The sequence below is a fragment of the Lethenteron reissneri genome, chromosome 13 (assembly GCF_015708825.2).
Source record: "Lethenteron reissneri isolate LAM-NWPU_2019-01 chromosome 13, ASM1570882v1, whole genome shotgun sequence".
NCBI lineage: Eukaryota > Metazoa > Chordata > Hyperoartia > Petromyzontiformes > Petromyzontidae > Lethenteron > Lethenteron reissneri.
This window is the reverse complement of record NC_083791.1, coordinates 2,180,717-2,199,094: the sequence shown is the minus strand read 5'-3', so window position 1 is coordinate 2,199,094 and position 18,378 is coordinate 2,180,717. Positions and strand designations below refer to the sequence as shown.

The following is an 18,378-nucleotide window of genomic DNA, read 5'->3' as shown; positions in this document are numbered from 1 at the left end:
GGGATAGCATGGTAGACAGAGCCAGCTTCAAGGTTATCTGTACAAAGCAGGTTCATATGAAAAATGACCTCACAACCCCGAGCATTTGCGAGCAATATTTAACTAGTCCCTTGACAGAGACGGCAACACCATCAACACGCCTGCCACAAACCACTTCACCAACAAGCAGAAACGTATAAAAGTTTTACATAACATATGAACATAAAATATACATGCAGCGATAGAAAAATTGCTATTTTAAATGCACGTTTTCGATTTTACGTGCACACATTATTGCCAAGATTGCCGCTGAAAAGTAACCAGTGCCTTATTGCAGTACTGATTAGTTTAGTTTTTTTTTTATAAATAATCTGATTACTCCATTTTTAAATATTATGTTAAGTTAACATGTAATATAAGAGCCAGGGTTATGTAGAATTTGCCGGCCCAACTGCCTTTAGATTGCAGATCTCTTTTTATGTTTGAAAGTTTAAAGTAATAGTCGCACAATGTAATAAACTTGTAATAGCTAGTGCTAAGTTGATTACACTAAATGAGTAGTGATATGAAATTACCAATGCTTACCCTCCTGGTCATGTGATTATAGAGATGTATTAGCCCCAAACTCTGAATATATATAATCTTTACCAGCCTGATGTTATTGTGATTGTATAATTATAAAGGAAAACTGAAGGGCCTTTACCGCAAGGGGAATGCTTACAGCATTGTCCATTGTACTTTGATTGTCTTGGAATCCCTACACCCTTGAGATACTCTTTGTTAATTACCCATACACATTACATTAATCCTCTACCCCGCTCCTATTGCTCCGATATTCCCGACGTGCACTACCTCAATTATATCTCCTGTGCCTGACAAACAAAGTTAGTGATGGAAAGAACAAAGTGTGTGCACTAAGTGCATCACTATTCCATACACACAATGAAAAAACGGCCTCTGTTCACCAATAAATTGCGGTGACTTCATCACGGCGCGTGTGCCAGGCTAGGTGCACTTTGTTGAGGGCATGTCTAGCGAGGAAGGCGAAATGCCATGAAGGCATTCAACAGATCCCGGTGTTACGAATTAATAGACTAAAGTGGTGAGTGTATGTGCCACGCATGGTAAGCGCTAGAACGCACTTGTTAGTTATACGTAGCGTATAAAGGTGTAAAGACAGTACGGGGCGATAGAGGGACAGTCCGGTTCCCCGGGACCATGGTTACTAATGGACGTGCTAATGATGATTGATGGGATAAGCGTTGACACGGTCACGTGAGTGGGAGCACGGGATCCAATGGCGGGAAAGTGTGATAAGGGACCGTCCATAAATGACGTCACGCACCTAGGGGGGTCAGACATTTGTGATGATGTGTGACGAGGGGGGGGGGGGTGAGAAATGTGACGGTCACATCAAAATGCAAAACTTTAAATAAATAAAGAGAACACGTTCTACTTAATTAAATAGAGTGTTTAATTTAAAAAAATATCCTACAACATCAGAGTGCAGCGCCACATTAAATACGTACTACAATGACAATCGTTGAAAGCGATTTGAAGCATGTTTATTTTCAAAATGAAAATATGGGGGGGGCAGAGCTTTGTGACGTCATATTTGAGGGGGGGTCTGACTTTTTGTGACGCCGTGTGACGAGGGGGGGGGGGGGGTCAAAAATCGTCCAAAATCGCGTGACGTCATTTATGGACGGCCCCTAAGGGCGGAGATTGACGGAGCCAGGTGCGATGAGTATAATTCTAGAATAGGGGCGTGGCCGGATAGGGGCGAGGTATAAGAGGTGGCGCGAACCGGACCTGGGGGCTGTTGGTGTGCGGAATCGCCGCCGTTGCCTCGGAACGGGTCGTCTCCGAGTTGTCTGGAGACCAGAAGCAATGTTGTCTCAGAATAAAGTCGTCTAACTACCCAAACGTATCGAGTCACTTGTGGTTACTCGTTGTCAGTGGACTTTATTCATAACTAGCTTTACTACCCGGCTTCGCCCGGGACTTGGGATTCACCACGCCCGGTCGCCTTTGTCCCCCCAGTGGCGATGTTCATACACCACACCAGTTACTCGTTTGAGGCTGAGTCGACCTAGGGGAGGCCTTGGAGCGGTTCAAATAATCGTCACCGGTGGTGGCCGTGAGCGGGAATCTCAAACTCGGGTCGCTAGGTTCGTAGCACAGCGCGCTAACCACAACACTATCGCTCCCCCCACATACACACGTGCGCGCGTCCATAGGTACACATACACGCGCTTGCTGCAGACACACACAACTTTCAGGGTGCGTACGGCAGTAAACGACTGAAATAAAGCAGCAATGCTGCGCGAAGAACGCCTTAGACCTGCAACACATTTGTATGGCACTTTACTCGTGGAGGGTTGGGGGGGGGGTGTGTGACGTCAGCAGGCACACTGCGTGACGCTTCCGCATGCGCGGGTGACATGACAGATGTGACGTCACAGCTCACTTGCCGTGCAAAATATATGTATTATTGCGCCCCCCCCCCAAAAAAAAAATACAAAAGTCTATTTTTATAAATTTTGCATGGTGTACAGTCTGTAAAGTATCCACATGGCAAATTTCAAGTTTGTTGCATGTCGGGAAGTATGCTAAACATTTTGAACAGACACACATTCACAAATTTACCTTTATATATATAGATAATAATAAATATACGGAAAGACAAGACGGTGTATCCGAGAGCTACATTACACAGATACAACTAATGACCAACTATATGCGTTTCCAAGTAAAACTAAATCATATTACCCAACACTTGTGAATGCAGTGTTTAGTATTCATTGTGTATCTCATATTTTGCAAGGTTATGAATCAAAGACACTGCTGTCAATTGATGGCTGCCTCGTGTTATGTTCCTTTGATACATCCTCTGCCTGAACAATAGGCAGGGCACCACAGGGACCGTGCCCCAAAACATTGGAGCCAGGCTCAGTCATGTCGCCACAAACCACCTGGCCTCAATCCCCTTCCTGTCTCGTCCCCAATGCCTCTCACTCCATCAACATCAAGTCGACATCACGGCCAATGCTGCTGAGGCCAACTCACCTCACCATTGCTTCCATCTTCTGCACGACCCAAGCCTCTCAGGCCTGCTCTGACCGTATCCCACAACCCGGTTTTATTCCTTTGCCTTGTATAACTGAGCTGTGTGCTGCTGCAATCCTCATCTTGGTAAACTGCCCTCCTCCTGTCCACACACGTGTTTGACCCGTGGTAGAGTCCACTTACCGCGGTTGCATTTGCAATGTTTTCTTGCCACCTCCCATCCCGATCTTACAAGTTACTTACTAAGATACTCAATTGGTTCTGTCTGGAATTAGATCCATTAAAAGTTTGGTATAAAAAACACATCAACCTGTCGATTAACTTCGGATTACATAATAAGCTGATAGGAATACGGTACATCTGATGAGTACTCCATATCTATTGCTGGTCACTTTTAATAATACACTTGGAGCATTTGCTTAGCCACTGCATTTTTGTTTTTGCTTTGTTAAAAACAGCCATTCAATATGTAACAATAAGAACACAACATTGCAATAGCAACGGTGCTTCGTTTCTGACTGGTTTAAATGTGCTCAATGCATTTGTAGACATTTTTCATTTAAAAAAATAATGGAGAGATGTGGCAGGGGGAAGAGGAGCTGGGGGGGGCACATCTCTTATACATCATTGAAGGAAGTAAAGTACGAGCCTCTGTGATTAAAACATATATAAAACAAGGGCAACAAATTCAAGAGTTTTCTAAATGTCATACATTAACTGCACCCAAATCACTGATTTCTACATTTAACTCAGTTGTACGCAAATTTAAATTTCAAAAAAATATACGTGGTGCACAATATCTTTATTGTGCACCACGTATATATTTATGTTGAGATATATCCACGGGACATGCTAATAATGACAAGTTAGACAGCAGACCTGCTGACAGACGGATGCATGGTATGCCTACCTGAAGAGTAATGAGTGGCTCTAACATTAAACTTGTTAACTTGTGGAGAGGAATCCAGAAAGAGAGTCTGGGCTATTACCTCAAGAGCTGATTCAGCACCAACCGGACGCTGGGTTTGAATCCACGCACCCATCTGTGATCGAGCCAACATCTCAAGTCGGTAAAGTCACGTAGGTATAAAATAAGTTAAATCACGTTTCGGGCGCAACAGAAGCGTCCGTCATCAGGTGGGACGACCACAGCAAGAAACAATTGCTGAAGTGGGCAAAATTGTAAAATTGATATTCCCCACTCATTCACCAGTGACTGCACAAAATAGATAATCTAAAATAGTTATTTAGTTATATACTTTTCTTCAACATAGCTCAGCTATGAGGGTCAAATTGTATTATATCAGATGACATGTGGAGACCTTTGATCATAGAGCATGAAGTATACAAAACATCTAAGTGTGAGGTAGGAGAGGCAATATGAAGTCATTCCACGAATTATTGTCCAGTGTCACGTTCCAGGGACCATTCTTAACATTAATGTGACGTATTTCTGCTTGAGGGAACTCCACAATGAAAATGTTTCACTTTGTAGGCAACACAACTGAATTTATAGTTTCTTAATTACATTGCCTTATCTTTTTAATCCCAACTGTTAACATTGTTATATTAGAATCGTGTCATGAAAATAAGTAAAATAAAAACCCACAACAATTTGTTTAACTCTTACAGAGAGTAATAAATAATTCATCGTTAAAGCACAGCCTCTGGGAGATGACATTTGCTGGCTGTAAGTACCAGCGAAACGCTGTACCAATTTGTGAATTGCTCTCTAACACACCGGGGTCTGCTAAAGCAGTCATATATTTGCACGTTTGTTCACGTGACAACTTTATTAATTGGCAGTGTCAGGTAGCGGAGAGTTTACGATGCACGTTTTAATCACGCGACCTGACCCAAAAATGTATTGTAAATCAAACAAGCTGTGCCCACTATTTCAACTTATAACCCTTTGTGCTAACCATTACACCACAGCAACACACAATCATCGATAAGACCAACATGGGTAGCTTTCAATGCTTTGAGGTGTTCCATTCACTTTTCACAAAATGAGCTTAATCCTATACATATATGGACTTGTTTATGTGGACACAATTTCTGTTTACACACACACGTACACTTTTGAAACATTCTGGAACATCGACATCGGGGCCGTCCATAATTGACGTCACGCGGGGGGGGGGGGGTGATAATTGTGACGTCACATCAAATGCGCAACTTTAAATATAGATTTGTTAAAACAACACTAATTGTTATAACAACACTCCTACATCAGAGTGCAGCGCCACATTAAATATGCACTACAATGACAATAGTTAAGCATGTTTTATTTTCAAAATGGAAATATGGTTTTGGGGGGGGGGGGGAGCTGTGTGACGTCATATTTGAGGGGGGTCTGACTTTTTGTGACGCTGTGTGACGAGGGGGGGTCAAAAATCGTCCAAAATCGCGTGACGTCATTTTTGGACGGCCCCATAAGCAGGTTTGACATGGTGGCATATCGGTTGTAGGATCATGCCTAAATGTATTTATCAACTTCAAACAGTAAAGCATTACAGCGAAGTGGAAACGCAACATATATGTAAAACTCATTTAAATTAACGTGATTTTAAAAGGTCCATCACATGGCAAGTGTGATTTCTGCCACAGCATTGTGATAATCTCGAGCCTCGTGTAAACGTAGACTGCATCTAATTCAATGCACTCGCGGATTTGAATTTTGAGAATAAAACGTTATCACAGCCGATGCAGCAAAGTGTCCAATATACGGGCTAAAGTAGAATCAATGAGCATTTACACTATGAGATCTCTTTTACCAGTGGCAAAATATAATAGTAGGTTTTTACCCTTTTAACTGGTACAAAACTGACACCTTTATTCAAGGCATCATGTTTGCAATGACCACAACACAAGTAGTCAAAAAAGCAAACAAAAAGAAGCAACTCTGATAAGGATGATAATATGCACTGTCCTTGAAGTTGATTGGCCCACACCCGAGACGGCTTTCTTTAGAGCCTAGTCCCCATTGGTGTAGGGCCAGATGACACCAGAAGGCGTACAACTCAAACACAGTGCAATATGATGCCTTGAATAAAGGTGTCAGTTTTGTACCAGTTAAAAGGGTAAAAACCTACTATTATATTTTGCCACTGGTAAAAGAGATCTCATAGTGTAAATGCTTACCCCGAGCTCTCAATACTCTGATATTGCACTGTGTTTGAGTTGTACGCCTTCTGGTGTCATCTGGCCCTACACCAATGGGGACTAGGCTCTAAAGAAAGCCGTCTCGGGTGTGGGCCAATCAACTTCAAGGACAGTGCATATTATCATCCTTATCAGAGTTGCTTCTTTTTGTTTGCTTTTTTGACTACTTGTGTTGTGGTCATTGCAAACATGATGCCTTGAATAAAGGTGTCAGTTTTGTACCAGTTAAAAGGGTAAAAACCTACTATTATATTTTGCCACTGGTAAAAGAGATCTCATAGTGTAAATGCTTACCCCGAGCTCTCAATACTCTGATATTGCACTGTGTTTGAGTTGTACGCCTTCTGGTGTCATCTGGCCCTACACCAATGGGGACTAGGCTCTAAAGAAAGCCGTCTCGGGTGTGGGCCAATCAACTTCAAGGACAGTGCATATTATCATCCTTATCAGAGTTGCTTCTTTTTGTTTGCTTTTTTGACTACTTGTGTTGTGGTCATTGCAAACATGATGCCTTGAATAAAGGTGTCAGTTTTGTACCAGTTAAAAGGGTAAAAACCTACTATTAGAATCAATGAGGTTAGAACTTTGAAAAGTTGACATTTACAAGCGTAGTTATTATAGGCCAGACAATTTCATTTTCTGAGCACATATTCTGCACGGATACCTACTCACCTGCCATGTGCAAAATATTTTTCCCCTGCAGTGAAAATATTAAACACAACGAATCTCCTATTAAAGGAACTCAATAAGCACAAGATAACATAAATAAAAACGCCCTCTAAAACAAACGGCGAATGTGATGGGAATAATACAGACAAGATGTCAACGACTGGCCAAACATTTTTAAAATATATCTTATTCATCATTCAAGATAGCTGTAAAGGGCCCTGCTTAACCTTCACAGAGATATGTGAACATCTGCTTTGTGTTTAATGCATTGCAATTTAACGTAGCCTAAATTGCTAATTAAAGAATTAAATTTGAAATGTCACCGAAGAGCATTCACAGATGATTTGTCACCATCAGGCACACTGCAAGGTGTTCATGGAATTAGAACTGATGTCGGCAATTGGTGTCAAGATACAAGACTGTAGAAGTTGGCAATACAACAACACGTGAAAATCAGTGCGTCAAGTGAGAAAAGGTCCACAGGCAAAACAAAGTAAAGAATGACAGTTCAATAATTTTTTCTTCAATTTTTTTTAATTCCGTAATTTCACAGATAAAGTGTACGTTTCCAAGGCATAGATACTGGAGGAAAAAAACAGTGCTCACAAATATTCTCAATTTAGGCAAATAAAAATTATTCTCAAGACCAATGAAATCTAATTTATGTGATTTCAATATTTATGTTATCGTTTGTCATGGTTGAGTACGTACCGTTGGTTCCCTGACTTAAGAGAGTCATCGTGGTGAAAATTTCTCAGCCAAACGTAGAAGTGACGAAAGGTTTAATGACCTTAAGTTTACCCATTTCATATATAAATTCTGTAGGCGAGCGCGACAAGTTCTGCACACACACGACTTTAATTAGGACCTAAGCTGCTCAGCCATGTATAAGCATCTTTCGAGCCTGAGATTATTGCCGGGTTAGATCAGATTGCTGGGATTTGATCTATTTTAAAGCTGAATTCAATGTAAAACATATACGGAATTCCTTTCGAAGTTTCTTTGTGCAATTAATTTGCAATATTTTGAGCTAAAGTTCATGTATCACTGCAATTACTTGTTAATGAAACTATGATATTTATTAAGCAGTTTGCAATCTTATTAAAGGCAGCACTGCCCCCGCAGAAAGCGTGGCAGCCCAAAGACATAACCTGTGATAACCTATTGTTGATTAAAATATAAATGCATTTTACTACGTGAGAAATTAAATCCCATAAGTACCCCTAAAGCAATTATGGAGACTCCACAATTTTTATCCAGATCCTTATGTAATCCTTTCCTAAAATTGGGACTTTATACAAAAATTATAAGAATACACATCTTATATAAGAAATTATGGGAATTAATTACATATGCAAATGATTAAGTTTGTTGGTTGTCTTTAGCAAGCTGACAATGCTATTGATATGCCATCACCAATATGTCAATTTTAGAAAATAAATTACATACAGGATACTGTGGTAATGGTCTACATTACATTTTATGATTTTCTAAATTCCAAACTAAAATGTACACATTTTTACCAATATTACCCAATTATTCATTTGGCCTTTCAGGTTGGTTTAAATCTAGAACAGGGTCAACTAGATCCACCAACGTCTATCCATCATTATAATCACCAAATCAATATATTTTGGGTGGTGTTACCTGGCGAGGAAATGGTGTGGCCAACACCACGTCCAGCCACATTTGACCTCCCTTCAGTGCTAATGTTCATGTATCGCACCAGTTACTCATTTAGGCCAGAGTTGACCCTTTCACTGGTTCAGTTATTATTTTTCATTGATGCTGTGCATGGCGAGGAATTTAATCTTTTGTACTCACCATTATGCTCCTATTTCAACAACTATATGTCCACAAAACAAAGACAAAGATTCCCCAAAGAGCCGTTTCAGGCTGTTGCAGCAAGGATTATTAGCGAGTACCTCTAAAGGCCAGCACGGTACACAACAGGGTGGTGTGGCCAGAACCATCTTTGTCTCCCCATTGCTGATGTTTACACACCGCACCAGGTACTCGCTTAAGGCCGGGTTGCACCAATTTCCATTAAAGTTGAACATGGCTTAGAATTGCACCTTGTGTGCGAAACATCACTACTCCGATAACTGTATGTGCACACACACATAGGCACGTGCAACAAATAAATGAAAAATCAGTAATCATGACAAATTAAAATAAAATAAAATGTGGTGTGAGGAGAGACGCTTGTCATCTTGAAGGACATAAATCCTGAGTCTTGTTCACTGGTCTTCAAGCAAGCTCCTGGCCACGATCATTCTCATCACTTCATTGGTACCTGAAGAAAAATGGGGAAGACAGCTGCACTCAGCAGATAACAGGGAAGCCCTCTGCGTGTATACAGCTCACGTTATCAGGGCTCTCGCAGCCAGACAGCTCGAGCCCCCTGCTATTTAAATTAACTCATGGCCCGTGCTGCCCGATCCGATGCTATCTCAACATGACGCCAACGGTAAACACATTACGCCGTCAGTCAGGGAGGCCCTTTTAAATATAGTTCATGGTTCGCATCAAACAAAATTAAACTTAACAACCCATCACCGCGCATTGTACTGGGGGCAGCGGAACGCGAGACCACAGGGTTCACAGCCAGTATCTCACAACAAAACAAGGAAATTAAGATTCCTTTGACACTTTTTTTCCGCTTTAACATATAAATTGGTGATTTAAATGTGCAATACGGTTCCTTCAGCATGTGCCCATTTATCAATGTCACTTAAACCATCTCACGCAGGGCCTTCCCAACCGGGAGTTGAAGCTCTAAGCAGTGATTATGAAGAGTACTGTTTGCTTATATTACTCGTTTGGCTTTCTTCCCCTCTTTGCAAACACAGAACGCATGTGAAGAAAGGAAAAGAGGACCCGCAATGTCTTGCTGACACCACTGCGAACAGAAGGGCCCCCCACTCGAGGGAGATCTAGAGTCCCTATAGAGCAGTGTTCTTTATGGCACGGCCCGCGGGCCACGAGCGGCCCCTGGTGGCCTTTAGTGCGGCCTCTGACGTGTGGCCCCCAACAATACACAAATACAAAAAAAACCTTTGCAGTCGGTATGGCGGACCTCACACTGATGATGTCTTATTGTGGAAAGTGCCCCCCCCCCCCACATTGAAGAATAGTGAAGAACACTGCTCGAGAGGATATTCTGGCCTGCTTCCACGCTGGGAGCACCCACACTCTACTTCGCCACAAGCGATTTGCCCATCGACTGAGGTACCAAATAACACTGCTGTAACGGATTAAATCCTGGTGGCTCACTGCATGGGGTTGATTAAACATACGCTGAATAACGAGCACAATCAGAGCCTAGCCCATGCTCTTCCTGCTCTAGCGAGCATTGGGAATGACCTCATCCAGATTTTAGTGGAAATTCCACATTCACCTGGCGGAGGACAAGATCTACGCGGAACAACCCCTCCAGACTTCCCATTTAGTAGTACTTAACGAAGCATCCCCAGATGGATGATGAAAAAAGATGTAATCTAACTTATTTCATGTTTTTTTTTTTAAGCTTTTGTGACTGCAGGGATTCATATTGGTTCTTTCGGTAAAGTCACGTAGAAGGGAAATAATAAAATACAAATATAAAACAATACAAATTCTCACGACGTTTCGACTGCAACACAAGTAATCATCATCAGGTGTGAAATCCACAGCAAGAAATGTATTTCATGTTATTTGTCAAAATCGCTCATACCGCATTTATATTTAGAGGTCAGATACACTTGCTTTTTGTTGCATACATCAAGGGTGACCAACAGAGCTAACATAACAGTGCCTGCACAACACAGCCATCACATTAATGCAATTGATTTTATTTGGCATGGGGGGATTTAAAAAAAAAACAGTTGGTAGCTGGGAGGCTCAAGGGAAAAATTCCTGTGTCACAATACTAAGTCAGCTTTGCTAATATCCCGAGTTCAAATAGATCTCTGGCAACGGAGCTTAAACCAGGTTTTCCACGTGTAGCAATTCAGTGAAATCAGCAAAATAAATATGGGACCAAGCACAAACGCAGAGCTTGAATAATGCCAAACAATGCAAGTGAAGCTGAAGGTTATTATACCACGCAGCATCATGGGATTTACCAAAAAATTCCATGCAAATGTCATGAAAGATTCGTAAAGCTACCTGCTTTAAAAGCATCTGTGTAATTTTAAAGTCTGCAGTAGTAATGCAACATGGGAAAAAAGAGAGAGAGATCAAGAAAATATCATAAGCAATTCTGATCATGTCACAACACCTCACTACCATTGCTTGTTTCTGCCAGAACCTGCTAATGTTGATCACCAGCCTCCCTCCTCTGTCTGACCCTATGGTGTCCTGACATTGGCTTTAGGTGTTCACCTTGGTTGTCGACCTCTGGCTGCCAGTCCGACTATGTCTGTTTTGATAACCAGGTCTCCTCCATCCTGCATATGCGCCACATTTATTACCACCACCACCACCACCTCCTCCATGTGACTTTGGAGACGATATCGGTTCCTGTCACCACATTAACCCATGTGGCTGGTACAATTATTCAACCTGGTTGTTGTTTTTGCAGAAGAAAACAAACACTTTACAAATGTATCCATAAATATAAAGAGTCACCGCTACATGATAAGCAATTGCAATCTGATGACACATTCAGAATTGAGTAGTAATACAGAATTACGGCTACCTGTGTTTGCTAATCTTATTACAATAATAGCACGTTCCTTGTAACAGGACCTACAGAGCTGCTGCATGGGCTGCCGCGTCACGGCAGTATCACATCGTACGATAACACATCCACAGTAGTAACATCATCCGTTTTGCTTAATACCTTAAAACTGTGATCATGATCGTTGCTCAAGACATTTTTTCAAGTATGTTATTTCCTCACAAAAAATCATTAAAATATATCAAACTACGCAAACAACGTTGTGCATAATAGATGGCTGTTAACCATTAGTTGTTGCTTTGTAAAATGTTTCCGCGGTAAACGATGCAATAATGTTTATATTGGAGTTAAATATTTAATGAAATGGAGTGTGACTGGCAGCACGTGCATGATAAGCGTTATCGACTGTAATGATTACCAATACATCTGGCAGGCGTCAACCTCGTGAAGGGCAGTTGAAGAATGTTAAAGCACTCTTTAATCACACTGGAAGTACAACAAAGCACAACAAATATCAAAATGTAAACCACTTATGGGAGATATACAAATGTGAAATACATACAAACTTAAAGGAAACTGATATCGCAATCATGATATTGTGAAATTAATGTTGTAGCATATTGTGAAAGATCATATCGCGCTAACCTGAGTGGCTATCATGTGCCATGCAAATGGCATCACCACGCAGGGGAATGATGCTCACTGAACTAAGGGGTGATGTTTCCTCCCCCTCGCCCCCTTCCCCCAAAGTCAATACCTTATTCAGGATGTTCTGGTAAGCACGGACAGATGCGGCCACAACACCCTCCCCAGAGAAAATATCGGGATCAACCCTCTGGTGGAAGCCCATCTGCTAGCAGCGCCGTGAGCAGGCAATTGCAGGGCTACACCTTTACCAAGGGCAATGCTCCACCACGAACAGCGCGCTCATCAATGGACGGGATGGAGCGATGCAACGCTGTCAAAGCCGGCCTTGACGGAACGTGATGTGCCTATCTCACCACTCGCATACAACTCACGCGCGTAAGGAACGCTCAGTGGCCACTGTGTCAACATCGAGCGCAGGGAATGGCAAACACACAAATACTCCGCTCTCTTGATTTATACACTGAGATGGTGGAAACAGCTTGCGCGGGGAACATCTACAGCGCATTATCTGCTGCATTCTGCGTGAAGCCGCAGCGTGTCGTGCAGTTGCTCACGTTTACGATTAAGAAACATATTTCTCTAAGCAAAACTTTTTCAATGCCAACAATTTATTTTGAGGCTGATTGCAACAATAGTAAAAAAAAACATACTGGCTGCATGCTTTAGTGAGCATGCTAAGTGCCTGATGCATAGTGCCAGACAGTGATATTTAACAGACTAAGAAGAGATTAATAGAAGCTGACGGCTGTGTGAGGCTGTGTGTGTGAGGCTGTGTGTGTGAGGCTGTGTGAATGCACGCATGTATGCGCGCAGTGGCACAGTAATTATTTCAGTGCACGGCTACCTGGGCACAAGTTCTGGTCATGCACAACATAAAGGGCACATGGTGTCTGAACCCTTCTCCTGAGCTCCCCTTGTTTGACTCAACCTAGACAAGTGCCTGGGGCGGTTTATTAATATGAACGTGATGGAGACAATCGTGCCTGGGCGTGCTTGTGTCCCGTTGTGGACTATGCCGCCCTCATGGGGCCTCGCTAACAGCATTGGTCATAAAAGATGCAAAGATGAACAGGGGAGTGAGTATCTTCGTGTTTGGATGCAGTTTTTCTTTCGGATGGAACAGCAACAGTGTTTGCACGTGTTACAGATGAATGCTCATTTTTTTCAACCTATCCAAGGAGGTAGCAGACGCCGTAGAGATCGCAGCCACACCGCTAGGATGTGCATGGATGGCAGGGGTGTGGTGGGTGGCTGGCACCACTCCTGTGCCACATCGATTCCTGGCAGTGGGGAATGTTATATTAACGTGGCCTGGGCCACCCCTACATTCACTCAGCCTAACATGAGTAGACGTGGTAAGGTCAACTCAGCCCATCATCCGTTTGCAGGTGGTAAAATGGGGACCCACTTTCATGGACATGAACAGAGGTTGTCAGATGGAAGGAGTAAGCCTCCTGGCAACAGACTGGAAATTCTACTCCTAGCTCTGGGCCACTGATGGAGATGACCATCACCCCAATTGCTAACCTGTGTAATGGACATTGCCTCAGTTGTATCAAGGTCAACCACGTCGGAGGCTGGCCTCACTTCCTGTTGCCCTTCCCCGCACCTCCGACTAGCACGCGTGGCCACATACGGTGCGGAAAAAGGGGTTCCGACCTACGTGCATGCGTAGATACTGGTTCATGCTATTGTAATAAAGGACTCGACCCTGGTTCTGTCTCCGTGTCCTTTATTTGGGTTCGCGTTCTCCTTCCCTCACGGCACTCCTCCTGAGACTCTCTGCTTGGCAGCTCCACAGCTGCCTTCGATCCCGTAGCCTTCCGCGCTCCTGCAGCTCCGCTGCAGGCTCTTGGTGCAGCCCTCTGGCTGCTCTCACAGCAGCTCCACCGCTGCTCCCTGTTCCTCCATGCTCGGTCACCGCTGGCCGGCGGTGCCGAGTCTTACCGTGTGTGGCGATCTCGCCACTCCCCAACCTCAGCCCTCCGTGGCCTCTGTGGCTATCTCGCCATCTCCAACCTCAGCCCTGCGTGGCCTCTGTGGCTATCTCGCCATCTCCAACCTCAGCTCTATCCCCAACTCTCTTCCACCCCGCTGGCTGGCGCCGTCATGAGCCCCTCAGCCACCAGGCTGAGGCACGGCGACCACCCAAAGTGTTCACCACCCTTCACTCCCCCGACTGACCCAGATGGCTTCCTGTCTCCCCGCTATAACTTCTCCCCCACGTGACCCTGACTCCTCCATCTCGGATCGTCATATCTGCCCCGCCCATTTACGCCCGCATTACACCATGTATTGGCCTTAACAGATATACAGTTACAGAACTTGCCCAAACAATAAAATTACACAATTACAGAAAATGACGCAGCACCTGATAAAAACTAAGCCTAACCTGAGCTTCACTTGGGGGTTCATAGTTTTTAAATGTTATTACTCAGCAGGTTTGAGTGACGTGTGACAGAGATCATTCAACTGCCGCGTGCCTAATCGACTTGCAGGTGCTTCTTGTAATCCTGTTCACTATTTGAATCGGGCCACGATGAGCAACGATTTTTGCTTTGGATTGAAATCTTCTTTATTCCCAATGGAGTATATAATAATGACTCACGTGTGTCATCCAACACTATGGAGGTCGTAGGGCTCGTGTATCACACGCAACTACGTCATTTTGTAAATAAACACCCACCTGCCGAGAACTGAGAGGTGGCCCCGACGATGGAGGATTTTCTCCACGCAATGCCGATTTTGTAAACACGTGTCAGAATCAGAATCTTTATGAGATCCTTGAGAAATCCGATGAGCTCTGAAACTCTTTTTTCACAGATGTCCAGTCGGGGCAGGTCAGAAAGTTACAAGAAATACGAAAAAAATATAAGAGTGCAAAGTATAGAGAAAGGTAAGCAAATAACTAAAAATGTATCTGTTAAAACTAAACTTTATATATATTTTTTACGAGGTATGTGTCGGTGATAAAGGCGCAGCCCTCCACGACAGGGACCTAACCCCTTAAAGTGAATATGGCCTACTCTTACTTGCTGGCGAGATGTCGTAGAGTAGGTGGAAAACCCCACAGTTACCCCACCACACGAGATCAATTAGTCTATTACTATTTATTTTGCTGGGTGGACAGAGGCAGAATGATTCAAGAAACTTGCTCATTCTTTCAACTGCCGTGCTGGAAAAACAAACCAGTGACCTCTGGATGACAAGTTCACTGCGCTAACCATGACAGTACGGGAGCATCTCTCAGCACGTATAATAACTCAATAAAGAAACGGCCAAATATATCCCAACAAGGGTCAGTGGATCGTGTGGATTTGTAAAACTGCCAAACCCAATGGGCTGTGGGGTGGGCAGGAGATTGCAGCATAACGAGTGGGCTCGTGAACCTATTAGTCTAGATCATAATAAAGGTTTTTGGGTTAGATCACGTAAGTATAAATATGTCTAAACCCTCCACCACCCGACACGGCCAATCAGTACGGGATTTGTCACGTAAAGAAAACGCCAAATAGTTACTACTTCAGCCCACCGGTGTGTTGAAGAGTGAATCCACAAAATTTACAATCTGAGTATGACGTTTCACTGGTAATTACATCCAGTATCCATACTCTTTGGTTCTTTCGGTAAAGTCACGTAGGTATAAAATAAAATAAATTAAATTTCGATTTAAAGCTTTCGTGACTGCAGGGATTCATCTTCTTGGTTCTTTCGGTAAAGTCACGTAGAAGGGAAGTAATAAAATAATAAAAATAAAACATAATAAAATAATTCTCACGACGTTTCGGCCACAACGCAAGCAGCCGTCCTCAGGTGAAAACCAGGTCCGTCGAGGCGACAGAGTCTGAATGAAGCAGCACACGAGCTTGGAGCATATATATAAGCTGGGCGCATCGACAAATGAATTTGCATATCAAGAGGAATTTAGCATATTCATGGGAAATGCAGGAATGTGATTAGTACTGCATATGCATGTACATTATGCAGGATTAACAGCATCAAAGGGAGCTACAGTTGCTGCTGCTGCTGCAGTTGCTGCTGCTGCTGCTGCTGCAGTTGCTGCTGCTGCTGCAGTTGCTGCTGCTGCAGTTGCTGCTGCTGCTGCAGTTGCTGCTACTGCTGCTGTAGTTGCTGTTGCTGCTGTAGTTACTGCTGCTGCTGCAGTTGCTGCCTTATCCATTTTTAATATAACACTATGTATTATTCTACCCACCTTAATGTGTATCACACTGCTATATATTTACTATACAATTACGACACCATACATTACTCTGCACACTGCACCATGCCAGTGAGTGGAACGCGGTCTGAAAGTCACCGTAAACGTGAACACAATCAGTTAAGATCCGAAATGGTTTATTACGTCCTTCCAATGATTGCTAAGCCAGAATCCATCTTCTCGGTTAAAATTGTCTCTGTGTTTGTATATGTGGATCGCCTCATGAACGAATCTCTCATGATAGCCAGATGGCTTGCAGAGAACCTCTGTCTTGGAGAAGTCAATGTCATGTGAGCCCACTGAGTTGTAACAGTGATCTGCCACGGCTGAGGTGTTTGTCCTACCGTGTTTCAGGTCTGCTTTATGTTCACGGATGCGGTCCGAGACATGTCGTTTGGTTTCCCCAATGTAACTGCTACCACAGAGGCAACTTAGTTTGTAGACGCCAGGGTACTGTATGTCTGGAACCACATCTTTTACAGACGGTACCAGATCACGGATTTTATGTACTGTGTTGAATCGGACCTGGATCTTGTGTTTAATCAGGATTTTGGAGATCTTTTTTGTGACCCCAGCAATGTAGGGTAAGGTGATGGTCTTGAAAGGCTCCTCAACAGGATCCTTCTTGATGGTTGGAGTGATGGCTTTGCGAATTGTGTAGTCGGAGTAACCATTAGCCTTAATCCGCAAAGCCATCACTCCAACCATCAAGAAGGATCCTGTTGAGGAGCCTTTCAAGACCATCACCTTACCCTACATTGCTGGGGTTACAAAAAAGATCTCCAAAATCCTGATTAAACACAAGATCCAGGTCCGATTCAACACAGTACATAAAATCCGTGATCTGGTACCGTCTGTAAAAGATGTGGTTCCAGACATACAGTACCCTGGCGTCTACAAACTAAGTAGCCTCTGTGGTAGCAGTTACATTGGGGAAACCAAACGACATGTCTCGGACCGCATCCGTGAACATAAAGCAGACCTGAAACACGGTAGGACAAACACCTCAGCCGTGGCAGATCACTGTTACAACTCAGTGGGCTCACATGACATTGACTTCTCCAAGACAGAGGTTCTCTGCAAGCCATCTGGCTATCATGAGAGATTCGTTCATGAGGCGATCCACATATACAAACACAGAGACAATTTTAACCGAGAAGATGGATTCTGGCTTAGCAATCATTGGAAGGACGTAATAAACCATTTCGGATCTTAACTGATTGTGTTCACGTTTACGATGACTTTCAGACCGCGTTCCACTCACTGGCATGGTGCAGTGTGCAGAGTAATGTATGGTGTCGTAATTGTATAGTAAATATATAGCAGTGTGATACACATTAAGGTGGGTAGAATAATACATAGTGTTATATTAAAAATGGATAAGGCAGCAACTGCAGCAGCAGCAGTAACTGCAGCAGCAACAGCAACTACAGCAGCAGTAGCAGCAACTGCAGCAGCAGCAGCAACTGCAGCAGCAGCAACTGCAGCAGCAGCAGCAACTGCAGTAGCAGCAGCAGCAACTGTAACTCCCTTTGATGCTGTTAATCCTGCATAATGCACATGCATATGCAGTACTAATCACATTCCTGCATTTCCCATGAATATGCTAAATTCCTCTTGATATGCAAATTCCTTTGTCAATGCGCCCAGCTTATATATATGCTCCAAGCTCGTGTGCTGCTTCATTCAGACTCTGTCGCCTCGACGGACCTGGTTTTCACCTGAGGACGGCTGCTTGCGTTGTGGCCGAAACGTCGTGAGAATTATTTTATTATGTTTTATTTTTATTATTTTATTACTTCCCTTCTACGTGACTTTACCGAAAGAACCAAGAAAATAAATTAAATCACGACGTTTCGATTGCAACACAAGCAATCATCATCGAAACGTCGTGATTAAATTTTTTTTTTACCTACGTGACTTTACCGAAAGAACCAAAGAGTATGGATCCCTGCAGTCACGAAAA

At 43.3% G+C, this 18,378-nt stretch overlaps 1 protein-coding gene across 2 annotated transcripts in view; it reads right to left on the bottom strand.

The window, feature by feature from the left end:
- Positions 1-7,394: 7,394 nt before the first annotated feature.
- ACAD8 (acyl-CoA dehydrogenase family member 8) overlaps positions 7,395-18,378 on the bottom strand; it is a 591,584-nt gene continuing 580,600 nt past the window's right edge. For both annotated transcript variants that reach the window (XM_061550860.1, XM_061550861.1), the window contains one exon: positions 7,395-9,178. In XM_061550860.1, the coding sequence (XP_061406844.1) occupies positions 9,123-9,178 (56 nt within the window). In that variant the 3' untranslated portion in view covers positions 7,395-9,122. The remainder of the gene's footprint in view (positions 9,179-18,378) is intronic.